Below are 27896 nucleotides of genomic sequence, written 5' to 3'. Positions count from 1 at the left end.
CATTGAGAAATATGAACTCCTGGACTCTACTCTCAAAGATTTTGACATGCAGTACATGGTTTCAACTGGGGTTGGCTAGAATTATCTCCAGGGAATTCTAAGCAGCAGATAAGATTGAGAACCTAGACTGTTATATTAGACTCTTAACTGGTGTTTCTGATTCTACACTTGCTCCCATAAATACAGTCTTTTCTCCTTGTAGCTAGAGTTACCTTTTAAAATGGTAAGTCAGAGCCTTGAAACTTTCTATCACAATAACAATAAAACCTCAAAGAGGCCTTCTCTGAAATTCCTATTTTAATTCTGATTTGCTTCCATTATTTTCTATCTCCTTTACCTGGTTAATTTTTCTTTGTAGAATTTATCATTACCTAGTATTTAATTATGTATTTATTAATTTATCTTACTAGACTATAAACATTTGGAGGTCAAGGATCTTGCCTTGTCTTCCTCACAACTTTATTCCTGATGCCTAAACAATGTAGTAGCAGCATAGTAACTATTTGTGGAATCAATTAATGCTATATTTTAAAAAGCAGTTGCTAATCTTTCCCCTTGACTATCTTGTGCACATGATTTCTAATAATTGAAAAAAAAATTGATTTACCAAAATGGTAAAAATTTACCATTTTTACCATTAAGAGACAATTAATCCCACTAGATCTCAGTCAAAATTTAGAATTCAGGATCCTAACAGAACTTTTTCAAACTATTGAAAATAAGAATTGTAAAAATATGATAACATTAACTTTAAAACAAATTCCCTGCAAAATCCACCATCATCATTTGTAAAATTAAAACAAACTGTATTAGCTAATCATTGCATATTGTCTGAGTGAAAGCTTTAAAGTTTAAAAAACAAACTCAGGAACTAGGAAGAAGAGCCTAAATCTGAGTAATATTTATTACTGTGATACAGCTGGTTTCTCACCCTCTTTGTTTTACCAGTTTCCTGTCATCAGTGAACCAAGCAGAACACTGAAGTCATTAACCCAGTGTGTAGGTGGCATTCTGACCCACTCCAGGAAATCGTCTTGGGGGAATTCCCAAATCTCTTCAGACAAAACCAAATTACCGATTTCTTATCTGGCCAGGAATAAAGCTTGTGATTTACCTGTAAATGAATCATAGCTCATTCTGAGTCTGATTTACTAGTCCGAAGATGAAATCTCCTTTGGAAAGGAATGTTTCCCACTACAGAGAGTAAAACAAATGGTGGAAACAAGTATTCCCCTAGGGAGAGAGTGCTTCTGTGAGCATTATACTTTCCAAGTAACATCTGAGCACCACTATGAGGCCCAACAGTCTGGTGTTAGTTTAGAATGTTCCACATCTATGACCCTGGGCAGGTGATATGACCTTCTTTTTCCTCAGTTTCCTGATCTATAAAATGGAGATAATGTTAGTATTTACCTTAAAAAGCTATAGTGAGAATTATATGAATTAGTGACTACAAAGTGTTTAGAAAAGTGTCAAGGCACATGGAAGTGCTATTTAAGTATTGGTAATCACTAGCCTGGTGCAGTGACTCACGCCTATAATCCCACCACTTCCAGAGGCTGAGGCAGGAGGATCATTTCAGACCAGAAGTTTGAGATCAGCCTGGGCAATGCAACGAGACTCCATCTCAACAAAATTTAAAATTAGCCTGCATAGTGGCGTGCACCTGTAGTCCCAGCTACTCAGGAGGCTGAGGTGGGAGGATTGCTCGAGCCCAGGAGGTTGAGGCTGCAGTGAACAGTGTTCATGCCACTGCACTCCAGCCTGGGCAGCAGAGTGAGACCCTGTCAAAAAACAAAAAAACAAAAATTGCTAAAAGCATAGACTGCAGAGCCAACTGTTTCCTGTCCTCCTGGGTAGATAATATTGGGCAGATAACATTACCTTTCTGTGCCTCTAATTCCTTCCGTAAAATTGAGATAGCATATACCTCAATAGGACTGTGTGAGTATTAAGTGACTTAATATAAGAAAAGTCCATAAAATGAATTTATTATCATTATTATTGCTGTGATTGTTATTATCTTAGACTATGATTCAGTGAAAGATTTTTGAAGCATTGATCTCTTCCATGTTTCCTGCTTCTTTGGTTACTATTTCTTAGGCCCTTGAAGTGATCCCTTTCCTTTAGTGGCTTCCTAAAGAAACAGTCAATCCCCAAAACAAGAAAAGTTCATTATTACCTACCTTCTGAAGTTTACTTTTACCATTTCAGCCATCTCAGCTGCAGCCTAGTTCTGAGCCCTTGCTGGAGAGGACACCCACAACCATCTAATCTTTGACAATCCTGACAAAAACAAGCAATGGGGAAAGGATTCCCTAGTTAATAAATGGTGCTGGGGAAACTGGCTAGCCAAATGTAGAAAGCTGAAACTGGATCCCTTCCTTACACATTATATGAAAATTAATTCAAGATGGATTAAAGACTTAAATTGTAGACCTAAAATCATAAAAACCCTAGAAGAAAACTCAGGCAATACCATTCAGGACATAGGCATGGGCAAGGACTTCATGTCTAAAACATCAAAAGCAAAGGCAACAAAAGCCAAGATTGACAAATGGGATCTAATTAAACTAAAGAGCTTCTACACAGCAAAAGAAACCATCATCAGAGTGAACAGGCAACCTCCAGAATGGGAGAAAATTTTTGCAATCTCCCCATCTGACAAAGGGCTAATATCCAGAATCTACAAAGAACGTAAACAAATTTACAAGAAAAAATCAAACAACCCCATCAAAAAGTGGGCAAAGGATATGAACAGATACTTCTCAAAAGACGTTTATGCAGCCAACAGACACATGAAAAAATGCTCAGCATCACTTGCCATCAGAGAAACGCAAATCAAAACCACAATAAGATACCATCTCACACCAGTTAGAATGGCAATCATTAAAAAGTCAGGAAACAACAGGTGGTGGAAAGTTTGTGGAGAAATAGGAACACTTTTACACTGTTGGTGGGACTGTAAACTAGTTCAACTATTGTGGAAGACAGTGTGGCAATTCCTCAAGGATCTAGAACTAGAAATACTATTTGACCCAGCCATCCCATTACTGGGTATATATCCAAAGGATTATAAATCATGCTGCTTTAAGGACACATGCACACGTATGTTTATTCTGGCACTATTCACAATAGCGAAGACTTGGAACCAACCCAAATGTCTATCAGTGATAGACAGGATTAAGAAAATGTGGCACATATACACCATGGAATACTATGCACCCATAAGAAAGGATGAGTTCATGTCCTTTGTAGGGACATGGATAAAGCTGGAAACCATCATTGTCAGCAAACTATCGCAAGGATGGAAAACCAAACACCGCATGTTCTTACTCATAGGTGGGAACTGAACAATGAGAACACTTGTGCACAGGATGGGGAACATCACACACCAGGGCCTGTCATGGGGTTAGGGGAGGGGGGAGGGATAGCATTAGGAGATACACCTAATGTAAATGATGAGTTAATGGGTGCAGCACACCAACATGGCACATGTATACATATGTAACAAACCTGCACGTTGTACACATGTACCCTAGAACTTAAAGTATAATAATTGAAAATAATAATTAAAAAAACAGAAAAAAAAGAAATAGTCAGTCCCTAAGAATATATTCTTGACCCTCTCATCTTATCCTATCCCTTCTCCTTTGATAACATTATTACTTTAATATGTCCATTATTACTTCCTAGGAAGTGACTTCTAAAGCTGGATAGCCCAGGCCTCTCTGGGGAACTTTGGACCTTAACTGGACATGGATGTTCCTTAGCTTTTTAGATGTGTCTCTGCAGAACAAACCTTACCTGTTTCCTCAAAAACTTTTCCTCGTTCTTATTCCTGTCTTACCAGCTTTGACTCCTCTCTCCTGCTCATCCTTTATATCCAGTCACCAAATCCTATTTATTTTTTTTTCAGCTTAAAATTTTAATTTATTCAGTTCATTTAAGAGTTAAGTGTACCCTCGGGGTTGGATTACATCACTGTAACATGGAAATGAGAAATGTTGGCTGGTCTTTTGAACACACAATATATAAACTTGAGAGTAGTTAATTGCTTAGTATTATCCACTATTTTGATTTGGAAACAGAGAAAATAAGTATTCAGCAAGGGAGCAAGGAATGTAAAAAGCCAAAGAGGAGACAAAATATATTTTGAGTTCAATAATGCATGCCAGTCCAGGCTTATTGAATGTTGAATCCTTTGCTTGGTGCCTAGAAGTGTTTTTTTTTTTTTTTTTTTTTATTTCCAACTTTCATTTTAAGTTCAGGGCTACATGTGCAAGATGTGCAGGTTACAGAGGTAAACATGTGCCATGAGGGTTTGCTACACAGATCATCTCATCACCTAGATATTAAGCTCAGCATCCATTAGCTAGTCTTCCTGATGCTTTCCCTCCTCCCAACCCCCACCCTGTGACAGGCCCCAGTATATGTTGTTCCCACCTGTGTCCACATGTTCTCATCCTTCAGCTCCCACTTATAAGTAAGAACATGCAGCATTTGTTTTCCTGTTTTTGCATTAGCTTGTTGAGGATAATGGCTTCCACCTCCATCCATGTCCCTGAAAAGGACATGATCTCATTCCTTTCTATGGCTACATAATATTGCATGGTATATATGTACCACATTTTCTTTATCCAGTCTATCATTGATGGGCATTTAGGTTGATTCCATGTCTTTGCTATTGTGAACACGGCTGCAATGAACATACACGTGCCCATATCTTTATGAAGGAATGATTTATGGTCCTTTGGGTGTATACCCAGTAATCGGATTACTGGGTCAAATCGTATTTCTGCCTCTAGATCTTTGAAGAATCACCACAGTGTCTTCCACAATGGTTAAACTAATTTACACTCCCACCAACAGTGTGAAAGAATTTATTTTTCCCCACAACCTCACCAGCATCTGTTGTTTTTGACTTTTTAATAACTGCCATTCTGACTGGCTGACATGATATCTCATTGTAGTTTTGATTTGCATTTCTCTAATGGTCAGTGATGAGCTTTTTTCCCATCTGTTTGTTGACCTTGGTAATATTCCTCTCCACTGCCAGGAAAGCTCTATTCTTCCACTGTTACATGGCTTGTTATTTAGGACTCTCCACAGGTCTGACTACCCTATCTAAAATCTACCTCTTACATTGAGACAGACCTTGTTCCAAGCCTATTACTTCATTTAGTCCTCATAACAATTCTATTTGGTGGGTACTATCATCACCTCCCTTCTACAGATAAGTTAGCTCATACCCAGATAGATGCTATGTAAATCGCCCAAGGGCACACAGCTACAGCTAGTGATTCCCCCAGGAAACACCAAAGTGGTTTGATTCCAGAAACTGAGCACACTTGTTTCTTTTGAAGCACTTACAATCTGCAATAGTGTTTTTGTTTCCTTGCACATTGTCTAACTCTACTTATTAAAGTGAGCTCCACGAGGCTCCATGGTTTATCTTTGACATTGTCTCCCCAAACCTAGTTGCACTTGGCTGTACTAAGTAATCTCTAGCATTTATTGAATGAATGCATTTAGAAAGACAGATGTGGCCCCCAAATAGCTAAAGTACTTAAAAATACTTACCTCTGAGCCTCTGAAGTAAATAATTTCAAAATCTTTTATCAAAGAATCTGCAAGAAAAAAACAGCAAAAGCTTTCAAATAATAGTACATGGCTATTATTTTGAGATACATATAATATGCCCTGTTTCTTGGTAGATCTACTTTTCTGTGGTGGCAAAGAAAATCACTGTGTTACCAACATCTAGAAGTTCTACCATCTAGAACCTTTCTACATTTCTACCATGTAGAAAGATGAGTTTGAGCTTGGGCCATTTCCACCTGGAGCTGTTTGAATTATTTGCTCTCTGACCGTTTAAGTCATTTCTTTCTTTCTGGCTCTTTGGATCCACTGTACCCGGAAACCCCCTCCTTTCATATTTTCCTCTAGGACATCTACACTACATAGCGGGGAAGTGTTTTGATGGTCTGAAGCTTCTAAATCTAAGGTGAGATCTAAGGTCACATGAAATGAAAAGGAAGAATTCTTTGCGGCAGTATTTTCTCCTGGCTCCTTTGTCGGCTCCTACTTGTGGAAGGGCTTCTTGAATGTCTGAGTGGTGCTCCTGAGAGAGGTGCTCCGAGGAAGAGTCCGTCTCCCAGGGGATACAGATTTAACAGACGTTTGGCAGGGGGCAGATGAAAAGGATGGCGGGGAAAGTCTAGTCTTACTTGCCATTAAATCCTAGTGTGCTCCTGCCACAAGTAAGGCATTCTTTGCCGAGCAAGAATTTCATCAAGCAAATACTTTAAAGAGGTCGAAAGGTAAGTCCCTGAGAGGAACTGGAAGTGCCAGCAGGAGGCTGGCGCACGAACTTTGTCACCAGTGTTAGACACGCCAGGTTTTCACCTCAAGAAGCCTCAAGGTTAGGGACGGGGCACGGAGGTGAGCAGCGGGCCGCTGTGCGCCTGCGTTGAAGGGCTCCAGACCCGCGCGCTTGCACGTCGCTGCTTCCCGCGCATCCCTACGCACGACCCACCCCGGTGCGCATGCGCCTGGAGAACTGAAGGACGCGCGTTGCCCACAGGGAGCTGCCTTGGCTAGCATGGCGGCGGGCGCGCTATGCGGCCTGCCAGTGGCCGGCGGAGGGGAGAGTAGCGAGAGCGAGGATGACGGCTGGGAGATTGGGTATCTCGACCGGACGTCTCAGGTAGCAGAGGAGGCCTTGTCTTGACCACACCTGGTTTCGGCCTTCCCTGGCCCTCGAAGGGGAGGCCCAGCCTGGTGAAACCTCTCACTTCCTCGCATGCATTTCCCTTTTTCCCAGTGGAAATACGGGCGTTTGTACTTAAGGAAACCGCACAAATTTCCTCCTGTTCCCCAACTGTGGTTACCACCAAATACACTTCTTTAGGTCGTAGTAGCTCTTCACTTGGGTTTGGATCCATCATTACCTATTCCCTTGAAAGATAATTTTGGATACGAATTCTTTTCAAACTTTGTATCTTGGTCAAGATAAAGCCAAGAAAAAAACCTATGTACTTAACCAAACATCATTGTTTCCTGATGAGGTGGAAACAAAACTATATATAACAAGAATTTTTAAAAACTGTACACTTTTCTAGAAATTGAAAGGGCTGTTACCCATTGAAGAAAAGAAAGAAAAATTTAAGAAAGCAATGACCATCGGAGATGTTTCATTGATCCAGGAGCTCCTAGATTCTGGTGAGAGATAAGGACAGTTTCACCTGAACACAACTGTCTTAAGTTCGCAAGGATTCCTTATTTTTAAAAGATTTATGTTGCTTTTCTAATGGAAACACAACAAATGTTAATATAAGTTATCCTGCATAATGTTCGTTGACTCTAAGACCTGCCTGTCTTATTTTCTTACTCTCTCCTTACATTTGGAATGCCACCCTATTTATCTTCCATCAGTTCTTCCACCTCCTTCAAGCAAGACGCCTACTCTAATCCTGTCCCACTTTGATCATTCTTAATTTTCTCTTCATTTACTCTGCTGTAATGTTGTATGTTTCTTTTTTCTTTTCTTTTCTTTTCTTTGGGTGGCGGGGACGAGGGGGAATGTTGTCTCGCTCTGTGGTCCAGGCTGGAGTACAGTGGCGCGATCTTGGCTCACTGCAACCTCCACCTCCCGGGTTCAAGTGATTCTCCTGCCTCAGCCTCCTGAGTAGCCGAGACTACAGGCGTGTGCCACCACGCCCGGGTAATTTTTTTTTTTTTTTTTTTAATTGAGATGGGGTTTCACCATGTTAGCCACTGTGGTCTCGATCTCCTGACCTCGTGATCCGCCTGCTTTGGCTTCCCAAAGTGCTGGGATTACAGGCATGAGCCACCGTGCCCTGCCTGTTGTATGTTTCTTAAGAATTGGTTCGAGTACATTTTAGTTTTTCTCGTTACAGTTTTTGTGTGTGGGTGGAATGAGGCCTGAGCTGGGAATCAGAATAAGTATATGGATAATTTCTTCCAGCTTACTGCCTACTCTGGTTTCTTGGAAGAAGCATTTAAGCTTTGAGAGCATCAATTTTCATTTTTGGGGGTTGAGGGGAGGGGATGGAGCGTCGCTCTGTCGCCCTGCTGGAGTGCAGTGGCACCATCTTGGCGCACTGCAGCCTCCATCTGGGGGCCAGGATTCAAGCGATTCTCCCACATCAACCTCCCGAGTAGCCGGGACTAAAAGCACCAGTCGCCAAGCCCAGCTAATTTTGGTAATTTTAGTAGACACGAGGGTTTCACCACGTCAGCCAGGCTGGTCTCGAACTACTGACCTCAAGTAATCACCCACCTTGGCCTTCCAAAGTGCTGAGATTTCAGGCATGAGCCACTGCGCCCAGCCAGAGAGCATCAGTTTCTTTATGTAAAGCATCATAATTCTGTCCTGGGCTTCATGACTTTTTGTGTGTGTGTGGATTAAATGAAAAAAAATTTTTAATTACCTTCACATAGAAATGTAAATTATTGATTATAATGATTGAAATTACTCAAAGGAATAACAAGCATTTACTTTAGGTTGGTGCAAAAGTAATTGTGGTTTTTGCCATTGTAGGTACAAAACATTCACACACAAGGTAGTTAGATGTGATTATATATAGCATAATGTTTTTATTCTATGCTAGAATCAATGCATAGTTTACTGAAAAGGAAATAATTTTGAAAACAAGACAGATCTGGGTTTGATTCTAACTGTGCCACTTGATAACTTTGTAACCTTGACTAAGTTACCAAATCTTCCTAAGTTTCAATTTCTGCCCGTTTTAAAATGAGGATTATTATATCAAAGGGTTGTTGGCAAGGGGGAAAATTAAAATACACTTTTAAAGGACTTAGAACACATAGTAATTATGTAAACATTAGCTGTTATTCTTGTAAGAAATAAGAAGGATCTGTATGACTTTTTGGACAATGGAACTTGAGTTTGTAATTGAAAAATGAAATTGAATAAACTGAATAAGTAGAGGCCTGAACACCTAATGTTAATATATGTATAGTGTACATAGCATGGGGTGGAATAAGCAGATATTTGTTTTAGAAAAGAAAATTTGCCTTAGGAGTAATGGGACTAGGTACAGTTAACATGATAGAGGCTTTTGAAGGATTAAGACTTGATATGATTGATGGGCAGGTTAGAGGTTTACAGTCTCTTGAACAGAGCCTGCTGCTAAGTAGTTATTTAGTCAACCATTTGAAATTTGTTTTTAATTACAAAAATTTTTAAAGTTCATTTTTAAAAGCCAATAATAGAAATATAGGTAGAAGTAGAAAGATTTCTTTACCATCACTCTCATTCCCCTTACTACTGATGCCTCACTTTCACAGGTTAACTCCTGTTTTAGGGTATTTCCTTCCAGATGTCATTATGTAACTGTTTTTTAAAATATTGTTAATTTTTTGCCTTTCAAAGTCATTGTTGTTTTTGAAACATGTTTCTGCACCAATTGAAAACTCTAAAAATAAAAGCACATTTTGAGTCAGCCACTTTTAACCATTTGAAGATGTCTCCAGTTTTTGTTCTGTGTACTATCATTTTCAATTTTCTTTAAAGTATGACATATTTTAGACATTCAGAAAAGGAAGGTACCCCTCTGGAGATAACTACTTTTCTATAGTTGATGTTTATCATTATTATGAGTATCTTTATACTTTTACTATATCCCTAAACAATATAGTATTACTTTGAATGTTTTTGAGCTCTGTAAATATACTGTGTTCATCTTTTTGAAACCTACTTTTTTTTGCACTATGCCTGGAACATAATATGTGCTTAGTAATTTATGTTAAATATTAGAGGTTAAATATTAAGTTAGAATTTTAGTACGAATTTTTATACTATAATGCCACATTTGCTGCTTTTTTTTTTTTTTTTAGACGAAGTCTCGCTCTGTTGCCCAGGCTGGAGTGCAGTGACGTGATTTTGGCTCACTGCAAGCTCTGCCCCCCCGGTTCACACCATTCTCCTGCCTCAGCCTCCCAAGTTGCTGGGACTACAGGTGCCTGCCACAGTGCCTGGCTAATTTTTTTTTTTTTTTTTTTTTTTTTTTTTTTTTTTTTTTTGTATTTTTAGTAGAGACAGGGTTTCACTGTGCTAGCCAGGATGGTCTCGTTCGCCTGACTTCATGATCCACCCACCTTGGCCTCCCAAAGTGTTGGGATTACAGGCGTGAGCCACTGCACCTGGCCTTTGCTTCTTTTTCTTCACATCTTTTCCTTTCTATCTTTGCTATCACAGTTTGAGCAGTACTCTCAGTAAATTGAGAAAGCAATGATCTTTTCTCTGATCTCATTGATATGCTTTCAATTGAAGCAGTTTAAAGAGGAAGACTTGTTAGAGAAGACAAGTAGGGCTAGCAGTATATGTCTATTCTAAGATAGTTTAATGTTTTCTCCTAATGATTATTATGTACCTTATATCAATTAAAATTAGACAATTAGAAATTAGACATATATAGTCTTTCAGTGACCCAGTGTTTATACAATCAAAAAAGTGACACCCCCACCCCCCACCAAGTCTGCATTTCTTCTGTGATGTGACCTTAATCTGTGCACATAGGACATTTTATAGCCAAAGACAATAGAACCTGTAAATTACAAGGTATTAAAGGCAGGCCCACCTTCAGTGGTGTTTCACATGCAGGTTTTCCTTCTTTGAAACAGAAAAATGTTTCCTTGCGATTAGCAAATATTTCATAGATTTAAGAGAAAGATTGCTACTTAAATCGTGATCTCTTGGCCAGGACCAGTGACTCACACCTGTAATCCCAGCACTTTGGGAGGCTTAAGGTGGGAGAATTGCTTGAGGCCAAGGGTTTGAGACCAGCCTTGGCAACATAGTGAGATTCCACCACTACAAAAAAAAAAATTATCCCAGTATAGTGGCACGTGCCTATAGTCGGAGCTAGTTGGGAGGTTGAGTATGCTGTAAGCCATAATCATGCCACTGTGCTCCAGCCTGGGTGACAAAGTGAGATCCCATCTAAAAACAGCAACAAAAAAAAACAAAAACAAAACTTACTTTCAGTACCTAATATCTCCCTTTATTTTAGCTCACTGCTTGTCATTCGATTGTCCAAGGTAGAACTTGATAGTCATTTTTAATTTGTTCTTTTCCATCATACCTCCTCCTCAAAGTAATTTTAAATTCTGATGACCCTGCCTTTGAAATGTCCTTTTGTTTTCCTTCCTTTCTCTCTCCACTGCCCTTGCTCTGATTTTCTTATAAACTTCCTGCCTTATAACTAGTTTCCTTGCCTCCTGTCCCATTTTCAATAGTGGTATTTATGTTTTCTTTATAATACATATGTAATGATGTCATTTTCTGGATCAAAAACAGAGTCTGCATTTCTTAAGAGAGCTTTCATAATCTAACCCTAACCTATCTTTTTAGCTTCATGTTTTATCAGTCACCCATGGGTAAGTTTAGTGTTCGGAGTAAAGTTAAAGGTTTTTGAGGGATATATGTGGTATTTTCAACCATAGAGATAATTGATATTGCCCAGGGATAATATTCTAATTTAAAAGACATTTTACCTCTGTGAAACCTTTCCCAGCTCCCCTAGAGAAAAAAAGGTAGCATGTAAAAACCAGTTATAATATATACATACTCAGTTACATATTATATGATAAAACATCAGTCAGATCAGTCTCTTGGAACGTAGTGCCTGTAGCGAAACTGAACTTAGCAAATTGTATTAACGTCCCAATAGAACTATTTTCTCTTTTTTGGAAGCCATTATTACCAAAACTTCCCATGGTGGAATAAAGTACTTGATGTACGTCACTTTACACAGTACTTTAAGCATATAAGGTGGCTGATTTTTTTCTTTGGTGGTAGTGGGCTTTTAAAAGCTTGTTTTTATATTGACAGGCATTAGTGTAGATTCCACCTTTCAGTATGGATGGACTCCCCTTATGTATGCTGCTAGTGTTGCCAATGCAGAGCTGGTTCGGGTCCTTCTGGACAGAGGTGCTAATGCAAGCTTTGAGAAGGGTAAGATGTTTCAGATAACTTAAATGATTATGCTTACTGTGATTCCTTGATTTCCAAGTAGCTATTATATAAAGTGAAAAAAAACTAAAGCAGTTTGAAGTAACCTTTCTATTTATTATATTATGTAAATACTATACAAAATCAAATTAGAAGCCATACATATTCTGAAAAACTCTTTCCAAAAACATAAATTCCAGTTACAGTATCTTTATAACTGGTTGTTATTATATACCTTTAACTTTAAGGTTTTGGTTGTTTTTAAAGGAAAAATTCTTTGAAAGAAACATTAAAAAGCTTGTAATTTAGTGCAAATTACTTGAAAATCAGTCTGGAATTTTAAACTAAACTCCAAATTACATCACTTAAAGTTGTTTCAAAGATAGTTCATGAAATCCATCTTTGTCCTTGTTACTAAATAATTTCCATTCAGTAGTACTTTGAGTGTTAGAAGAACAACAGTATATGAGCAAATCCAGTTTAATTATTACATTGAATTCCTGATTACTTATTTTTAACATATTTTCAGTAGACAACTAAATTTGCTTCATAATTTCAGGTATAGGTTTCATTTTAGAATTGATTTTTACATTAATTTTATACCTACAATTTTATTCTTTTTTCTCATTTATATAGTTTACATAAATTTCTGTCTTAACAACAGTTTCATGTTTAATTTTTTCTGTTAGGTTTTTCTTTTTATGGTATCATTTAAAAATATCGGCCGGGCGCGGTGGCTCAAGCCTGTAATCCCAGCACTTTGGGAGGCCGAGACGGGCGGATCACGAGGTCAGGAGATCGAGACCATCCTGGCTAACACGGTGAAACCCCGTCTCTAGTAAAAATACAAAAAAAAAACTAGCCGGGCGAGGTGGCAGGTGCCTGTAGTCCCAGCTACTCCGGAGGCTGAGGCAGGAGAATGGCGTAAACCCAGGAGGCGGAGCTTGCAGTGAGCTGAGATCCGGCCACTGCACTCCAGCCCGGGCGACAGAGCAAGACTCCGTCTCAAAAAAAAAAAAAAAAAAAAATATCACTTGGCCAGGCATAGTGGCTCATGCTTATAATCCTAGCACTAGCACTTTGGGAGTCCTTGGCAGGAGGATCACTTGAACCCAGGAGTTCAGGATCTGCCTGGACAACATAGTGAGACTTTGTCTCTGCTAAAAATGAAAACATATTAGCCGGAGGTGGTGGCACACACTTACAACCTCACCTACTCAGAAAGCTGAGGCAAAAGGACTGCTTGAACCCAGGAGTTTGAGGTTGCAGTAAGTTATGATCATGCTGCTGCACTCCAGCCTGGACAACACAGTGAGACACTGTCTCAAAAAAAGAAAAATTACTCAATGAAAGCTATGCCTAGGAATGAGGTTTTCAAAAGTGTATAAAATATTCTGCTCAAAAAATTAGTAATTATTATTTTTATACTTCTCCCTCCTTGTAATCAGAGGGATACTTAGAGTTATAAAATATATTTTTCACAGAATGTACACATAAGTTCCTTTATGTGTCCCACAATAACCCTATCACATACAAAGGGCAGATATTAGGTTCTTATCTGTATATTAGATCTGATGAGATGTTAAGACATCACAGGAGTTACAGTTTCTCAGTGGCAGGACTGGGACTAGAATATGCTCTGTCAATATTGAGCCACTAATGTGAATCATAGCTGTGGTGACCTGTTTTGAAGTCTTAATTCAAAATAGGTGTTTTTTGTGTTTAATTTACTCTAATCTTTGCTGACACCATGAGAGCCAAGGGAAGAAGAGTTTTAGAAAACAGTGAGTTCAGAAAGATCAAGTACAAAAGTACTGAAAAGAAACCAAACCAATGGATGTGGCAGTTACAGCAATTTCAGTAGGGTAGTTTATAAGCCAGATTTCAGGAGCTTTCAAATGGGTAAGAAGTGAAATCAGGGAATATAGATCATTGTTTCCCAAACATGAGCTTAGCAAGGCAAATTTTAACAAAACTGTTCAAATCCAGACAGTGTGGCTATGTCCATGTCCTTAACCACTTTCTGTTCTCTTGAAGTAATGGGAATAAGAGGGGAAGGAAGTTAAATGACTTATAGATAAACTTTGGAGACTGAAGGGATTCATGTCTTATCTCATCTTTTGATGAAGGAAGACAAAGTTATCTGCTAAGAGTGAGAGATTCAGGAGGAGGTTATAGAGTTTTAGAGTGCAATAATAGAATGTTTTGAGTGGTAAAGACATCAAATAGATGCTCTTGATATATGGGGGTTTTCCCTCACTTTTCTATTCACTATAGATAAGCAAACTATTTTGATAACTGCATGTTCTGCTCATGGCTCAGAGGAACAGATCTTGAAGTGTGTAGAGCTACTACTTTCAAGAAATGCTGATCCAAATGTTGCTTGTAGGTAAGAGCCTTTATATCTGTTCAAAGTTCAAGTCGAATCATAATTTTTCTTTGGTATCAGCCTTTTAAAAATCATGAACAGTGTTTACTTGGCCAAAGAGTTGATGAATGAAAATAGTTCATAAGGTCATGGTTCCAATTCTATAAGATTATCAGAGGAAGCGGATATCATGAAGGTAGACTTTCAACTTTACATTTTGAGAGGAATGTCATAATTTAGAATGAGAGGAAAAGGAGGACAATAAACTATAGTATAATTTCTTGTGAATCATAGTCCTCAAAAGAATATGGCGATTGACTTATAAGAGTAAAGCCTCTTAATGTTCTCTCTGTATAACATTTAACAACTAAACAATTTTACAAAAATACTAAGAAAATATATCCATTTTCTATTTTCTTAAGTGTTTACATTTTCTTAAGACTTCATGAATTAACTAGGTAATAACATGTATGTAATAGCACCTAGATACATAGAAGTCAAGCAGTAAATGTTATCTTGCATCTTTTGAAATGTCAGTAATAAAAATGAATCAGAATGCTTAAAATTTCTATCACATTGGCTTCCTTTCTGACTGCATCTTGTATTTCATCTTCCTATTAAATCTCTCTTTGTGTTTCATTTAATCTTTAAAATGAGTAGGAAGTACCCATCTAACAAAAATGTCTAGCACAAATAGAATTATTATTCATAATTCTTTAGTTCAGATAATTATCTAGTACCTGATATATAGAAATAATTATGCTTTACTCTAGAAGTTTTGTTCTAAATTAGTTTAGTTTATATGATACCTGGACAGCAACCTTGGAAGGTACTTTACAGCTTTAGATAATTCCTAAATCTCTGTTGAGATTTTTAAAAATATATTTTGGTCTAGTTGTAGTGGTTCTCAAGCAAGGTCTATTTGACCTTTCAGGGGACATTAGGCAATGTCTAGAGACATTTTTGATTGTTATACCTGAGAGATACTACTGGTACCTAGTGGATAGAAGCCAGGGTTGCTGCTGAACATCCCAAAATGCATAGGACAACCCCTCAAAACAAAGAATTACAAATCCCAAAATGTCAGTAGTGCCACGGTTAAGAAACCGTGATCTAGTGTGAAAAGGGCCAAGGTTTATTGAGTGGATAATTAATATTTAAACAAAGATAAAAAAGAACTGACAGAGAAACTACCTGCAAACCTTTATTTTTTTTTTAAGACAGGGTCTCGCTCTGTCACCCAGGCTGGAGTGCAGTGGCACCATTGTGGCTCACTGTAACCTCTGCCTCCCAGTCTCAGGTGATCCTCCCACCTCAGCCTCCAGAGTAGCTGGGACTACAGGCACACACTACCACACTTGGCTAATTTTTGTATTTTTTGTAGAGATGGGGTTTCACTATGTTGCCCAGGCTGGTCTTAAACTCCAGGGCTCAAGCAATCTGCCTGCCTCAGCCTCCCAAAGTACTGGGATTAAAAGTATAAACCACCATGACTGGCCTACCTGCAAATTTTTTTTTTTTTTTTGGTTTGTTTTTTGTTTTGAGACAGAGTCTCGCTCTGTCGCCCAGGCTGGAGTGGAGTGGCGTGATCTTGGCTCACTGCAACCTCTGCTTCCTGGGTTCAGATGATTCTCCTGCCTTCGCCTCCTGAGTAGCTAGGATTACAGACGCATGCCACCATGCCCGGCTAATTTTTGTATTTCTAGTAAAGACAGGGTTTCACCGTGTTGGCCAGACTGATCTCAAACTCCTGACCTCGTGATCCGCCCACCTCGGCCTCCCAAAGAGCTGGGATTATAGGCATGGCCACTGCACCCCGCCTCAGACTTTTAACCAAAACTTTTATCCTGTCATATATGGTACAATCCTTAATAAAATGTAACTTTTGGATCTGGTTTTATCTTGGAATTAGGACATGTGCTTTAGTACTCCTCGCTAAAGTAAACTTCCATGAGTGTTGTAATTTTGATGTATACCTTTAGAAGTGACATAAGATAAAACTTGTGCTTGGTGCTCTTCACTTTATTTTTTTCCGACTGCCTCTATGAGATTTTGTAGGTAGTGAAGTCTTTACCCTCCTAATCACCTAAAATGTTGTAAACATACAGAATTCAGTCAAGCCAGTGTCATAGGTTCTAGACTATTCTGTCTTCTCAAGAACTAGAAGATATCCTTTAGGTACATAAGATGTATTGGGAAAAACAGATTCCATTTGAATTAAAATGACACAAGGTTAGCATCTTATGCTAAAAACTATAAGGCAATCACACTATAAGGCAATTTCAAAACTGAAAATCCTAAATAAGCAGATGAATTTGAAAGAGTACAAGATTAAGATTGGTATGTGGTCAACTCTCTAAAATAATCGGAGAATTTATAGAATGATTGAAGAAAATAAAGCAATCTGCATTTAATTAATTAATGTGAGAAATAACCTGAAAAACTATTCAGCTGCTTATTTTTTAATGCTCAAAACATAAAGCAATAAAATTGAATTGTGTTTTCTTGATAGAGCTGACAAGAGGGTAAGTTATGGCAAATAGTGCTTTTTAGGCTGCAAATTTTATAAGAAGGATAGCATTAGGGGACATGGAGGGGTAGCTTACTGTCAGTGTAAAAGACAAAACTTATCAGGACACAAGAGGAGTACAATGAAATTTGGAGAGAATTTTATAGCTAACTCATTAGCAGTGACAAAAGTCAAAACCTATTAGAAGATTGGGAGCTTTAGATTCTTGTAAAAAGTGCCAAAACATACCAGCAATACATCTGGGAACCACTCTTCAGACGTCAAGGAGAAAAACAGATCTTTAGATGAATATACTTTCAAGCTGTTGATGTAGCCTCTTTTGTTGAGCAATGCCTTTGCTAAGAAAAATTACCTCTCAAGAAAAAGAGCACAAGGAAAGAGTCAGCCATAAAACATAAATGGCTAGATTTTGCGAAAGCTAAAACATAAATGGCTAGATTTTGCGAAAGCTAAAACATATTTGATAGCTGCAAAGAAAGATGGCTTCTAACTTTTTTTTTTAAACTAATACGGGATCAGTAGTCTTGTCTCATGAAGTGAAAGTAATAGCAGAGTCTTGGAGATCAGCCTCTAAGCTTGAGATTGAAGTCTCAGTTTCCATATGTAAAGTAGCATGAACTCTTCTCCATTCTATGGAAATACCTCAAAAGACAGGATCTTACATTGAGATAAAATGGGGAAAAATGAGTTACTGATTTGTATTGGGGCAGGAAGATAATTTCTAGAGGTTTGTAGATCTTAAAATGAAAGTCATTTGAATTACTTGGTTCTGTTTGCACTGCACTACAAGTGGGTAGATAGAAGAATAAAGATTAAGAAGAAACTGTTGAATTTCCTCTACTTAACTAATTAGAAATCTCGCTGAATGGTACTGAGGGAATTCTGTAATAGTTTAAATTTTTTAACTTGTGCATAATTTACATACACATAATTAAAATACCCACATTTTCAGTGTATAGTTGGATCAGTTTTGAAAAATGCATGCATTTGTGTAACTTCACCACAAGATGGGATATTTTTATCACTCCAGAAAGTTCCATTGTGTCTCTTGCCAGTCAGGTTCCCTCTCCACCAGAAGCAACCATGTGATCCAGATCTTGTTTCTACCACTGTAAATTTTTTCTCTTCTAGAATTATACAGTATTTTTGTGATTTATTTAACTGGGTGTAATAAATTTTAAGACTTATCCATGCTCTGTGTATTAGTAGTTTGCTATTTTCTTTATGGCCTGAGAAAAACGAGTGTTCCAGTAAGGCAGAAAAATCGATTGGCTTAGAAATTAAAAGTAAAGACAAAAAAGCCACAGAGTTGTTAACTAGACTTCAGTAGGCAGAATGTTAAAATATTTAGGCTCTGTGCTAAGACAACATGAGTGCTGACAATATAGTACGTTTTTCTAAGACGCTAAACAGAGACAAGTGCCTTGCATCAGTGCTTCAAGTAGCAAGTACTGACTATCCACTCCTTTATTTTATTTTATTTTATTTATTTATTTATTTATTTATTTATTTATTTATTTATTTATTTTGAGATGGAGTCTCTCTCTGTCACTCAGGCTGGAGTGCAATGGTGGATCTCCACTCACTGCAACCTTCAGCTGCTAGGTTCAAGTGATTCTTGCCTCAGCCTCCCAAGTAGCTAGGCCTACAGGTGTGCCACAACTCCTGGCTAATTTTGGTATTTTTAGTAGAGATGGGGTTTCACCATGTTAGCCAGGCTAGTCTCAAACTTCTAACCTTAAGTGATCCACCTGCCTTGGCCTCCCAAAGTATTGGGGTTACAGGCATGAGTCACTGCACCTGGCCCACTCCTTTATTTTACCCACTGAATTGCTTATTGGGAATCATGTTTGGAGTATGTTGCGGTTGTCTCCATTTGTTTTGCTTCAGCAAGCCATTTGTGTATGTGTACTAAACATTAATATCACTAAGTACCTTTTTTTGTTGTTTTTTTTAATTTCATTTTTTTCAGTTTTCTTTCAAAGATCCCCTTTATGTGCAGGGGCTACATTCCAAGACCCCTAGTGGATGCCTGAAAACATGGATAGTACCAAACCCTATAAATACTTTTTTTTTCCCTAGGCATACATATATGTGATAATTTATAAATTAGGCATAGTAAGAGACTAACAATAACTAATAAAATAGAACAATGATAATAATATACTGTAATAAAAATTATGTGAATATGGTTTCTCTCAAAATATCTTACTGTACTGTACTCACCTTTCTTGGTGACCTGAAATGATCTGAAAAGATAGATCTGTCAATCTGATCTTTGGATGTGTAGTATATCATGCTGGACAAAAGATGATTCATATCTCAAGTGGGACAGTACAAAATCTCATCACACTATTTAGGACAGCGTGCAATTCAAAAGTTATGAATTTTTTATTTAATATTTTTGGACCTCAGGTTACTGCAGACAGCAAAACCACAGATAAGGAGATACCATCTCATGCCAGTTAGAATGGCGATCATTAAAAAGTCAGGAAACCACAGATGCTGGAAAGGATGTGGAGAAATAGGAACACTTTTACACTGTTGGTGGGAGTGTAAATTACTTCAACCACTGTGGAAGACAGTGTGGTGATTCCTCAAGGATCTAGAACAAGAAACTGCCGTTTGACCCAGGATTCCCATTACTAGGTATATACTCAAAGGATTATAAATTATTCTACTATAAAGACACTTGCACACGTATGTTTATTGCGGCACTGTTGACAATAACAAAGACTTGGAACCAACCCAAATGCCCATCAATGGCAGACTAGATAAAGAAAATGTGGCACATACACACCGTGGAATACTATGCAGCCATAAAAAAGGAGGAGTTCATGTCCTTGCAGGGACATGAATGAAACTGGAAACCATCATTCTCAGCAAACTGACACAAGAATAGAAAACCAAACACCACATATTCTCACTCGTGAGTGGGAGTTGAACAGTGGGAACCCATGGACACAGGGAGGGGAACATCACACACCAAGGCCTATCGGGATTGGGGGGCTGGGAGAGGGATAGCATTAGGAGAAATACCTAATGTAGATGATGGGTTTATGGGTGCACAAACCACCATGACACGTGTATACTAATGGAGCAAACCTGCACGTTCTACACATGTACCCCAGAACTTAAAGTATAATAAAAATAAATAATTAAATTGTTATCATTTGATGGTAAACATTTCCAAACTTACTAAATAGGCACGTTAAAGGAGTAATTCTCATCTGCTTTAAAGTTTATATTGCACCCAAATTTTGTTTTAAGTAAACATTTAAATTTGCTAATATCATTTGGATTCCTGTGTGTCATTGTTTTGTGCAAAAATTTTGGAGCTTCTTCCAACATTTCTTCTGTTTCATCTTGAAAGTAGCTTCTTGAAAAAGCATCACTTTAATGTGGTATTATTAATTTAGGTATCTCCATCATGATACCATGACAAGCATCTTCTAAATTTTGGGTTGCCACCTCAGTTCTACAAAATCTCATATCTATCGTTTCTTCAAATATTACATCCTCCTTCTGAGCCTCTGGTTGTATATCCATTATATCTTCTCACTGTATCCTCAATATCTTTCTTTCATTTTCCATTTTTCAGTCGCATGCCATATTCTGGATTATAGCTTCTGATCCTCCCTCTATGTCACTAAATCTCACTTCACCTTCTAATGTGTTGTTGAAATAATGGATTTAGTTCCTCAGTTTTTAAGAAATTTTTAAAAACTTCTAGATTCTCTCACAATTTTGGTCCAAATTATCTAACTTACAATTACTAGAAATAGAAATCAGCATCTTCTATATTTTTAAATGGTTTATTTATAACTATTTTTGTGTCAGCTCTGTAATTCTTTCCTTGTCATGCAAACTTCTTTTTTAAAATGTTATTTAAAATAGCTTTGGAAAGAGCATTGATTTAATTCATGGACAACTTTCCATATGATATGTAGATCCACTTTGTTTTTTTATTATTTTTTCTTTATTTTCTTTTATTTTTCCGTTTTCCATCTATGGAACTTATGGTAAAAACTGACAACTTGAAAGCCATTTTTAAAATTAAGCCTCTAGGACACAAATTATATCTCATGCTTCTCTTGGATCTTGATACTGACAGTATTTAACACAGTGTACAGTATGTGGCAAATATGGAGATGTAATACTGGTTTATTTTGGCTTTAGAATTTGTTTGGGGACTTTATAATTTTTAAATGAAACATTCATTGAATATTTGCTGTGTAATAGGCACTGTGTTAATTGCTTGTCTGTGTTAATACATTGCATTGTCTAATCTTTACAACTCACTGATAAATGGTATGTTATTTTTCACAGAACAGAAAATTGGTGCTCAAGCATTTAAGTGCCTTTGAATGTAACAGAGGTTTGATAAGGGTATTTATAACAGTTTAATCTGAACAGGAACCACCAGTAGAATGTATTTATATTCCTCATCTTGTCTATATTTAGGATGTTTTCACAACAGTTTAAACAGCATGACTTCTTATATTGTTGCAAAACATGTTTGTGTTAAACTTCCTGTATCTTTGTGTTTGGTTTTCTTTTTTTTTCTCTGTCTTGTTCCCTAATTTATAGTTGAATATTTTCACTTAAACACTCTAAAACTGCAAAAGTATGGGAACAGAAAAATGTTACCATTTTAACTTAGCTTAATCACCTGTAGGTCTGAAAACAAGGTGGCCTTCAGTCAAATTAATTGGAACTTGGCATAGTAAATCTTCAATTTAACCTTAAATTTGGAGTTGACATTTTTATTGTTAGAATAAGCCTTTAAAAAATATATGCAATTAACATTTTTGTTATTAGAAATTGTGGGTTTTCCCCCTAGTTTGCTGAAACCTTTTCTTGTATTAAAAAAAAAAAAAGATTTTTTTACATTTAGAAGGCAATTTCTCTAGCATATATATTTGTTACATTAAGATTGCTCAGTCATAAGATAAGGGTTTTGTAAAGTGATGTGGCATTTTAATTTCAATAGATGCTTTATTACCATTGATAAGGCAGAACACATTAATTAATGCCCTAGGTTTTGACGTAATCCTCATTGTGTAATTGTTAACTTGTTGAATGTTATTACATGTTTTAATAAACAGAAGATAATGTTGCCTACTTTCTCAGAACATAAATTTAGTTGTAAATGTCACAGGAGCAGTTTCGTAGATAAAAATGTAATTTTGGCTTACAATAGTGACTTGTTTTCTAGTTGTAAGTAAACGTGTGACATATCTTTGCTCTAAAAGCGTAGACTAGAATTACAAAACTAATATTTCATAAAGAATTTTTAGAAATATCTTATTTAGAAAACATTACTAGAAATTGTCATTTATGTTGTAGTTTTTCTTTTTAGCCTTTTAAAAACTATAAATAATCAAGACATTTTTGTCATAAGATATTAAAATAATCTAGAAGTTCATTTGGTAAATCATGAGTCTTTGTTGACTAAAGAAATTCCTTAAATTCTCTGCCCCAGGATAGCTATTTTAAGTACTTTGATAAATGTCCCTAATCCTTTTTAAAAATACACATTTTCATACAAATGAACACACACACACACACACAGACACTGCTTTTCACTTGTTTGGGATCTTTCCTTGTCGGTACATAAGTTTACCTCCGTTTTTTAGCTGCTTAATATTCCTTATTATTAATGCACTGTAATTTATTAAACCATTATGTTGACAGCATTTAAGTTGTTTGTAATTTTTATTGTTATGTTGTTTTGGGTAGTTAAGAGTACTGTCTTATGAGCCAGACTGCCAAGGTTTGAATCCCAACTTTGTCATTTACTAGCTCTGTAATTGGGCAAGTTATTCATCTTTTCAGTTTCATTCTTATATTAGGGGATAAAAATACCACTCACATCATTAAGTTGCTTTGTGTTTAGAACAGTGCCTAGCCACAGAGTAAGCGTCAGATGTTTGTTTGCCCTAACAATGATGATAATATCCTTGGTGCGTGTTAATTCTGTAGAAGACTTCCAGAAGTAGAATTGCTCAAAAGGTTTGCACATTTAAAATCTTTCAAGTTATATCCAAACTGTCCTCCAAAAAGTTTTTTCCACTTTACATTGGTAAACCATGTGAAAGTATCCATTTTGTTTTTGGCATTTTTGCTAACATATTATTAGGCTTTGTGGTTTGAACAATATCATGGATAAAAGTGAACATGTTATATAGTTTTGTTATTTTTCTGATTTTTAGTTTGAACATCATTCCTTATGTTTTTAGCCTTTTATATATTTTTTAATAAATTGCCCCCATTATTTTAAAATTTATCTCTTATCTACATATAGGAGCTGATTTTACCTTTGTTAGCAGTTTTACCTGTATGCAGACAGTGATAGATATCTTAGGGTTACCTTACATATTTAAGGCATGTGTTAATATTGCTATTCAGATACCTAGAAATCTAACTGGCCCTTTTGAAAGCACAAAATAGGATAGAGGTGAAGAAAGCTAGGTGATGAAAAGCTCTTGGCACTAATTTTTCAAAACACATACGTAAAAACCAAGATCACACACAAACACCTCTCAGATTCTGACTTGACTTTTATCTTATTAGTGTCTGGTACATGGTAGGAAATTACTATTTCTAAATTGAACTCAATTCTCCATCAAATAGACTACCTCTTGATAAGTCTTATTGATTGTAATAATGTTATACACACTGATTAGTTTAAAATTATACCACTACCTCCTTATAAAATTTGTTTGAGAATTTAGCTTTTTTGTCTTTTGCTATACTTTAAATTCTAAATTTGAAAGGACAGCTTAATTGCTTTCATTTAAAAATGTGATTTTTTTTTTTTCCTCTTACATCTTTCAGGAAAACAACTTTCCATACCCTGTCCTGAAGTACTAATAGCTGATATCAGGGAACTAGTGTATGAGTTTATAATTTATTGTTTGTAAGTTGTCTAACTCTAGTGTATTGGTTTTCAACAGTATAATGATAACCAGAAATTCTCAATGAGAATCTCTGCAAAAACAACCCTGCTATGCTTGAATAAAAACCCTGTTATCCTTTCTTTGTAATTTTTTACATTGTTTCATCCGCCATTTTATTGTAAAATTGTATTATAATGGCAAAATAGTCATAATTTTCATTGTTAAAATTAAGCAAAAATGTATTTTGAGTGACTGTATTAAGAAAAATTGAAAATTACTTATTTCTGAATGATCTTGGACTCAGAATTTATGTCCCAAGTCCTGTTACTATAAGCTTCATGACCTTGCTAACTTCTGAAACTGAACTTTTATTTTTCATTTATGGAATAAGATAAGAAAATTTGTTTCACTGATTTTGCTGGATTCTGGTGACAGTCAGATGCAATATCATGTAAAATTGTTTTGTAAAAAGTGTTGCATATGAATATGACAAGTTTCTAAAAAAATGGCTGATGCCGTTAAAGAATCACGCTTTAGTTATGACTGTACTACTAAGCAGATACAAGGAGTACCTATTAATAATTAGGGGTAGTATGTTTTCAAGGAAATAGTAAAAATAAATTATCTATGTAAAAAGTTTATTTATAAGGGATATGTTACACAAAATTATAGAAGTATTTATAATAAATGTGTAATCCCAAAAGAATTAATGAGAATTTTGCGTGTTCCTAAAACAAGCAGTAGGATGATTAACAAACAAAGTCATAAATATGGTCCTCATCCATTCCTTAATTCTAAGCTAGTTAAACATACATTTTCTAGGTGAGAGAGAACAATATTTTTCTTTCTTGGAAGCCTCACTTGGATTTGTTTAACTCTTCTTTTTAATCTTTTATGGAGAGGAAGTAATGAAGTTTTTTCTTTCACATAATAAAAATATGTTTTTATTTGAGTGTTTTAGCTCGTATACATATTTGTTTTCAAATTTTACTAAATTTTATGCATCCTGGTAGTTTTTCAAATAACTGACAAGGTCCCCCTTAATTTGTATGTTATTCATTTTTATTAAACAGATAACAGTGTCATTAAATCTTGGATTATCTTATAATTAATATTCCACATTTGAATGTATTCTTCCTGAACATATAGTTGAATTCAAATTTCTTTATCCCCTTTTGGCTGGCTAAAATATTTTATTTTAAGATAAAGCAAGGGACTTTTCTGACACCTTATTTATATTTTCAGTGACAAACTGTAAAGGAACACTGACTTAAAGCAGATTTCTTTTTTGCTAATATGTTTAACTTTTAACTATTAGAATTCTGAATTTTTTTTTAAATAAATTATGTCCTTGTTTTACTGGTTCTTACTAGAGCTGTTAGCATATCAAAACTGTAATTCATACAGTCTTTGAAAAGCTATGTTTTGCCTAATTATTCTAATTTTTCTTTAAATATGTTTTAAGTAAAACAATACAATGTGGTTAAAGGACCCTTTGTATCCTCCCCAATCATATTTATTCCCTTTCCTTCTTTCTTTCTGATAGAAGCAACCACAGTCTTGTAATTTGTGTGTACTTTTTCTGCCCAAGTTAAATTACAGAAGTGATCATCCATCTGTGCGTGTGTATGTAATCATCCATAAACATTATATAATGCCACTTGACATACTTTTTATTCCACTTTCTTATTGAGATCTCATTTACAAAATGAAATCCATAGATCTTCAGTGTAGAGTTTTTATTGTGACAAATACATACACCCATGTAACCCATATCTGTTTCAAAATATAGAACATTCTTCCTTACCCTAGGAAGCTCCCTTAGGCCCCTTCCAAGATAATCCCCTGAACCCAGAAGGCAGCCACTCATTATTTTTTCTTACCCTGCATTAGTGCTGTTTACTACATTATGCAGTATTGTACTTCTTAACGTCTAAATTCTTTTGCTCAGCATGTTTTTGAGAACCTATGTTTTGTGCATCAGTAGTTCATTTCTTTTTACTGCTGAGAAATGTTCTAATGTTTGGCTATATTACAGTTTGCTCATTCTCCTAGTTTGCTTTTCATTATTAATATCTAGCTGAATTCTACTATGGTGAAGGAACATATTCTATATATTTCAGATCTTTGAAATTTGTTGAGATGTTCTTTATAGCCCAGCCTATGGTCAATTTTTGCACTATAAAATAATGTGATTTGGCAATGGTTAAGTGTAATGGTCTACTGTGATATAATAAATATATATTTGGTCTTTGTCCCCTGGTTCCTGGGACAAGCTCCTTCATGCCTTGTAATTTCTTGAATGATGGGGTGATCTTTTGAATGATGTAGAGCATGTTTGGTTAAAATATTTGGTCTTAATCACTGGCTCCTGACACTAGAACTTCTGAAACCCTTGGAATCTCCCGAGCGATAAGAGTCTTTAGACATCTCATACTAATGAGATGACTGGTTGTCGGGGAGGGAGGCAGAAAGACCAAGACATGATTAAAAGGTAGAAATTTTTAACACTACCCACTGACCTCCACAGAGAGATGAGAGAGGCTGGAGATTGAGCTAATTACCAATGGCCAATGATTTAATGATCCCTTCATAAAAAACCCTAAACTGTAGGATTTGTAGAGAGCTTTTGAGTTGGTGAATATGAGAAAGTACTGGCAGAGTAGCATGGTGAAATCTCACACCATCCCTCTCCTTCCCACCTGGGAGGTAAATTATCTCTTTGTCCAGCGTATCTGGACGAAGACTCTACACACTACCTGGCTGTTAGTCATCTACATTATCTTCTCCTGACATCCAGCCATAGACATTGTCATGGCTTGATAATGCAGGATCACCAGAAGCAGATGATCCTCCTTCTAATGTATTGTAAGAAGGTCAAAGTAGCTTAACACTACATCACAATGCCTGTCATTCACCCTGCTTCATCTCGTCACATATGCATTTTATCATTACATATCATCACAAGAAGAAAAAGGATGAATATAGTGCAATAAGATATTTTGAGAGAAAGATCACATTTACATAACTTTTATTGAATGTATTATTGCAATTGTTTTGTTCCTGTTATCTCTTACTGCTCCTGATTTGCAAATTAAATTTTTTCATACGCACATATGTATATGAAAAAAACATAGTATTTAAAGGGTTCACTACTATCTGTGGCCTCAGGCATCCACTGGGGGTCTTGGAGCGTATCCCCCATGGATAAAGCAGTGACTACTGTCCTGATTTTTTTTTTTACTTCCGTGTTCTATCAGTTACTGAGATCTGCATTTTGGTCAACTTTTGCTTACATCTTTTAAGCCTACCATATCCCTGATGCATTGACCTTTTACTTTTATAAAGTGTACCCCTATGTATATAGTAATTCTTACTTCATTATAATATACTTCATCTAATATTGGTATAGGTATATCAGCTTTCTTGAGCATGTATATGGTGTTTTTCCATCTTTTTGCTTTCAGCCTTTCTATGTGCTTTTATTTAAGTAATATATAGTTCTCCTTTTTTAAGCCAGATTGATTGACAGTAGTTTTATTTTCACTGAAGTGTTTAGTCTACCTGCCTTTAATGTGCACACTGATAGGTGTTTCATTAGTCAGTGCTCTTTTTTTCCAGTTCTGATTATTTTTTGATTAATCAAATATTATTTATTATTATTTCATTTTCTATCTTGTTGTAGTTACTCATTCTTTTGTTATTCTTTGAGTGGCTCCCCTAGAGATTATAACATATATTCTTTACTTATTAGTCTACTCTAAATTAGTACTTTTAACAATTCCTGGACAATGCAGGAATCTTAGAATATTTTAACCTCATTTGTGCCCATTCCACCCCTGCATTTGTGCTATTGTTGTCATATATTTTAAATCTATCTTTTTTTTTCTTTTTTTTGAGATGGAGTTTCGCTCTTTGTTGCCCAGGCTGGAGTGCAATGGTGCAATCTCGGCTTACCACAACCTCCACCTCCTGGGTTCAAGAGATTGTCCTACCTCAACCTCCCGAGTAGCTGGGATTATAGGCATGCACCACCAAGCCTGGCTAATTTTGTATTTTTAGTAGAGACTGGGTTTCACCATGTTGGTCAGGCTG

At 36.3% G+C, this 27896-nt stretch overlaps 1 protein-coding gene across 1 annotated transcript in view; it reads left to right on the top strand.

Annotated features, from left to right (window-relative positions):
• Nucleotides 1-6547: 6547 nt before the first annotated feature.
• ASZ1 (ankyrin repeat, SAM and basic leucine zipper domain containing 1) overlaps nucleotides 6548-27896 on the top strand; it is a 64447-nt gene continuing 43098 nt past the window's right edge. The window contains exons 1-4 of the mRNA XM_010389334.1: nucleotides 6548-6709; nucleotides 7125-7224; nucleotides 11882-12004; nucleotides 14279-14390. Of these exons, the coding sequence (XP_010387636.1) occupies nucleotides 6605-6709; nucleotides 7125-7224; nucleotides 11882-12004; nucleotides 14279-14390 (440 nt within the window). The 5' untranslated portion in view covers nucleotides 6548-6604. The remainder of the gene's footprint in view (nucleotides 6710-7124; nucleotides 7225-11881; nucleotides 12005-14278; nucleotides 14391-27896) is intronic.

The sequence above is a fragment of the Rhinopithecus roxellana genome, chromosome 6, assembly GCF_007565055.1.
Source record: "Rhinopithecus roxellana isolate Shanxi Qingling chromosome 6, ASM756505v1, whole genome shotgun sequence".
Taxonomy (NCBI): Eukaryota; Metazoa; Chordata; class Mammalia; order Primates; family Cercopithecidae; genus Rhinopithecus; species Rhinopithecus roxellana.
This window is presented reverse-complemented; position numbering and strand designations above follow the sequence as displayed.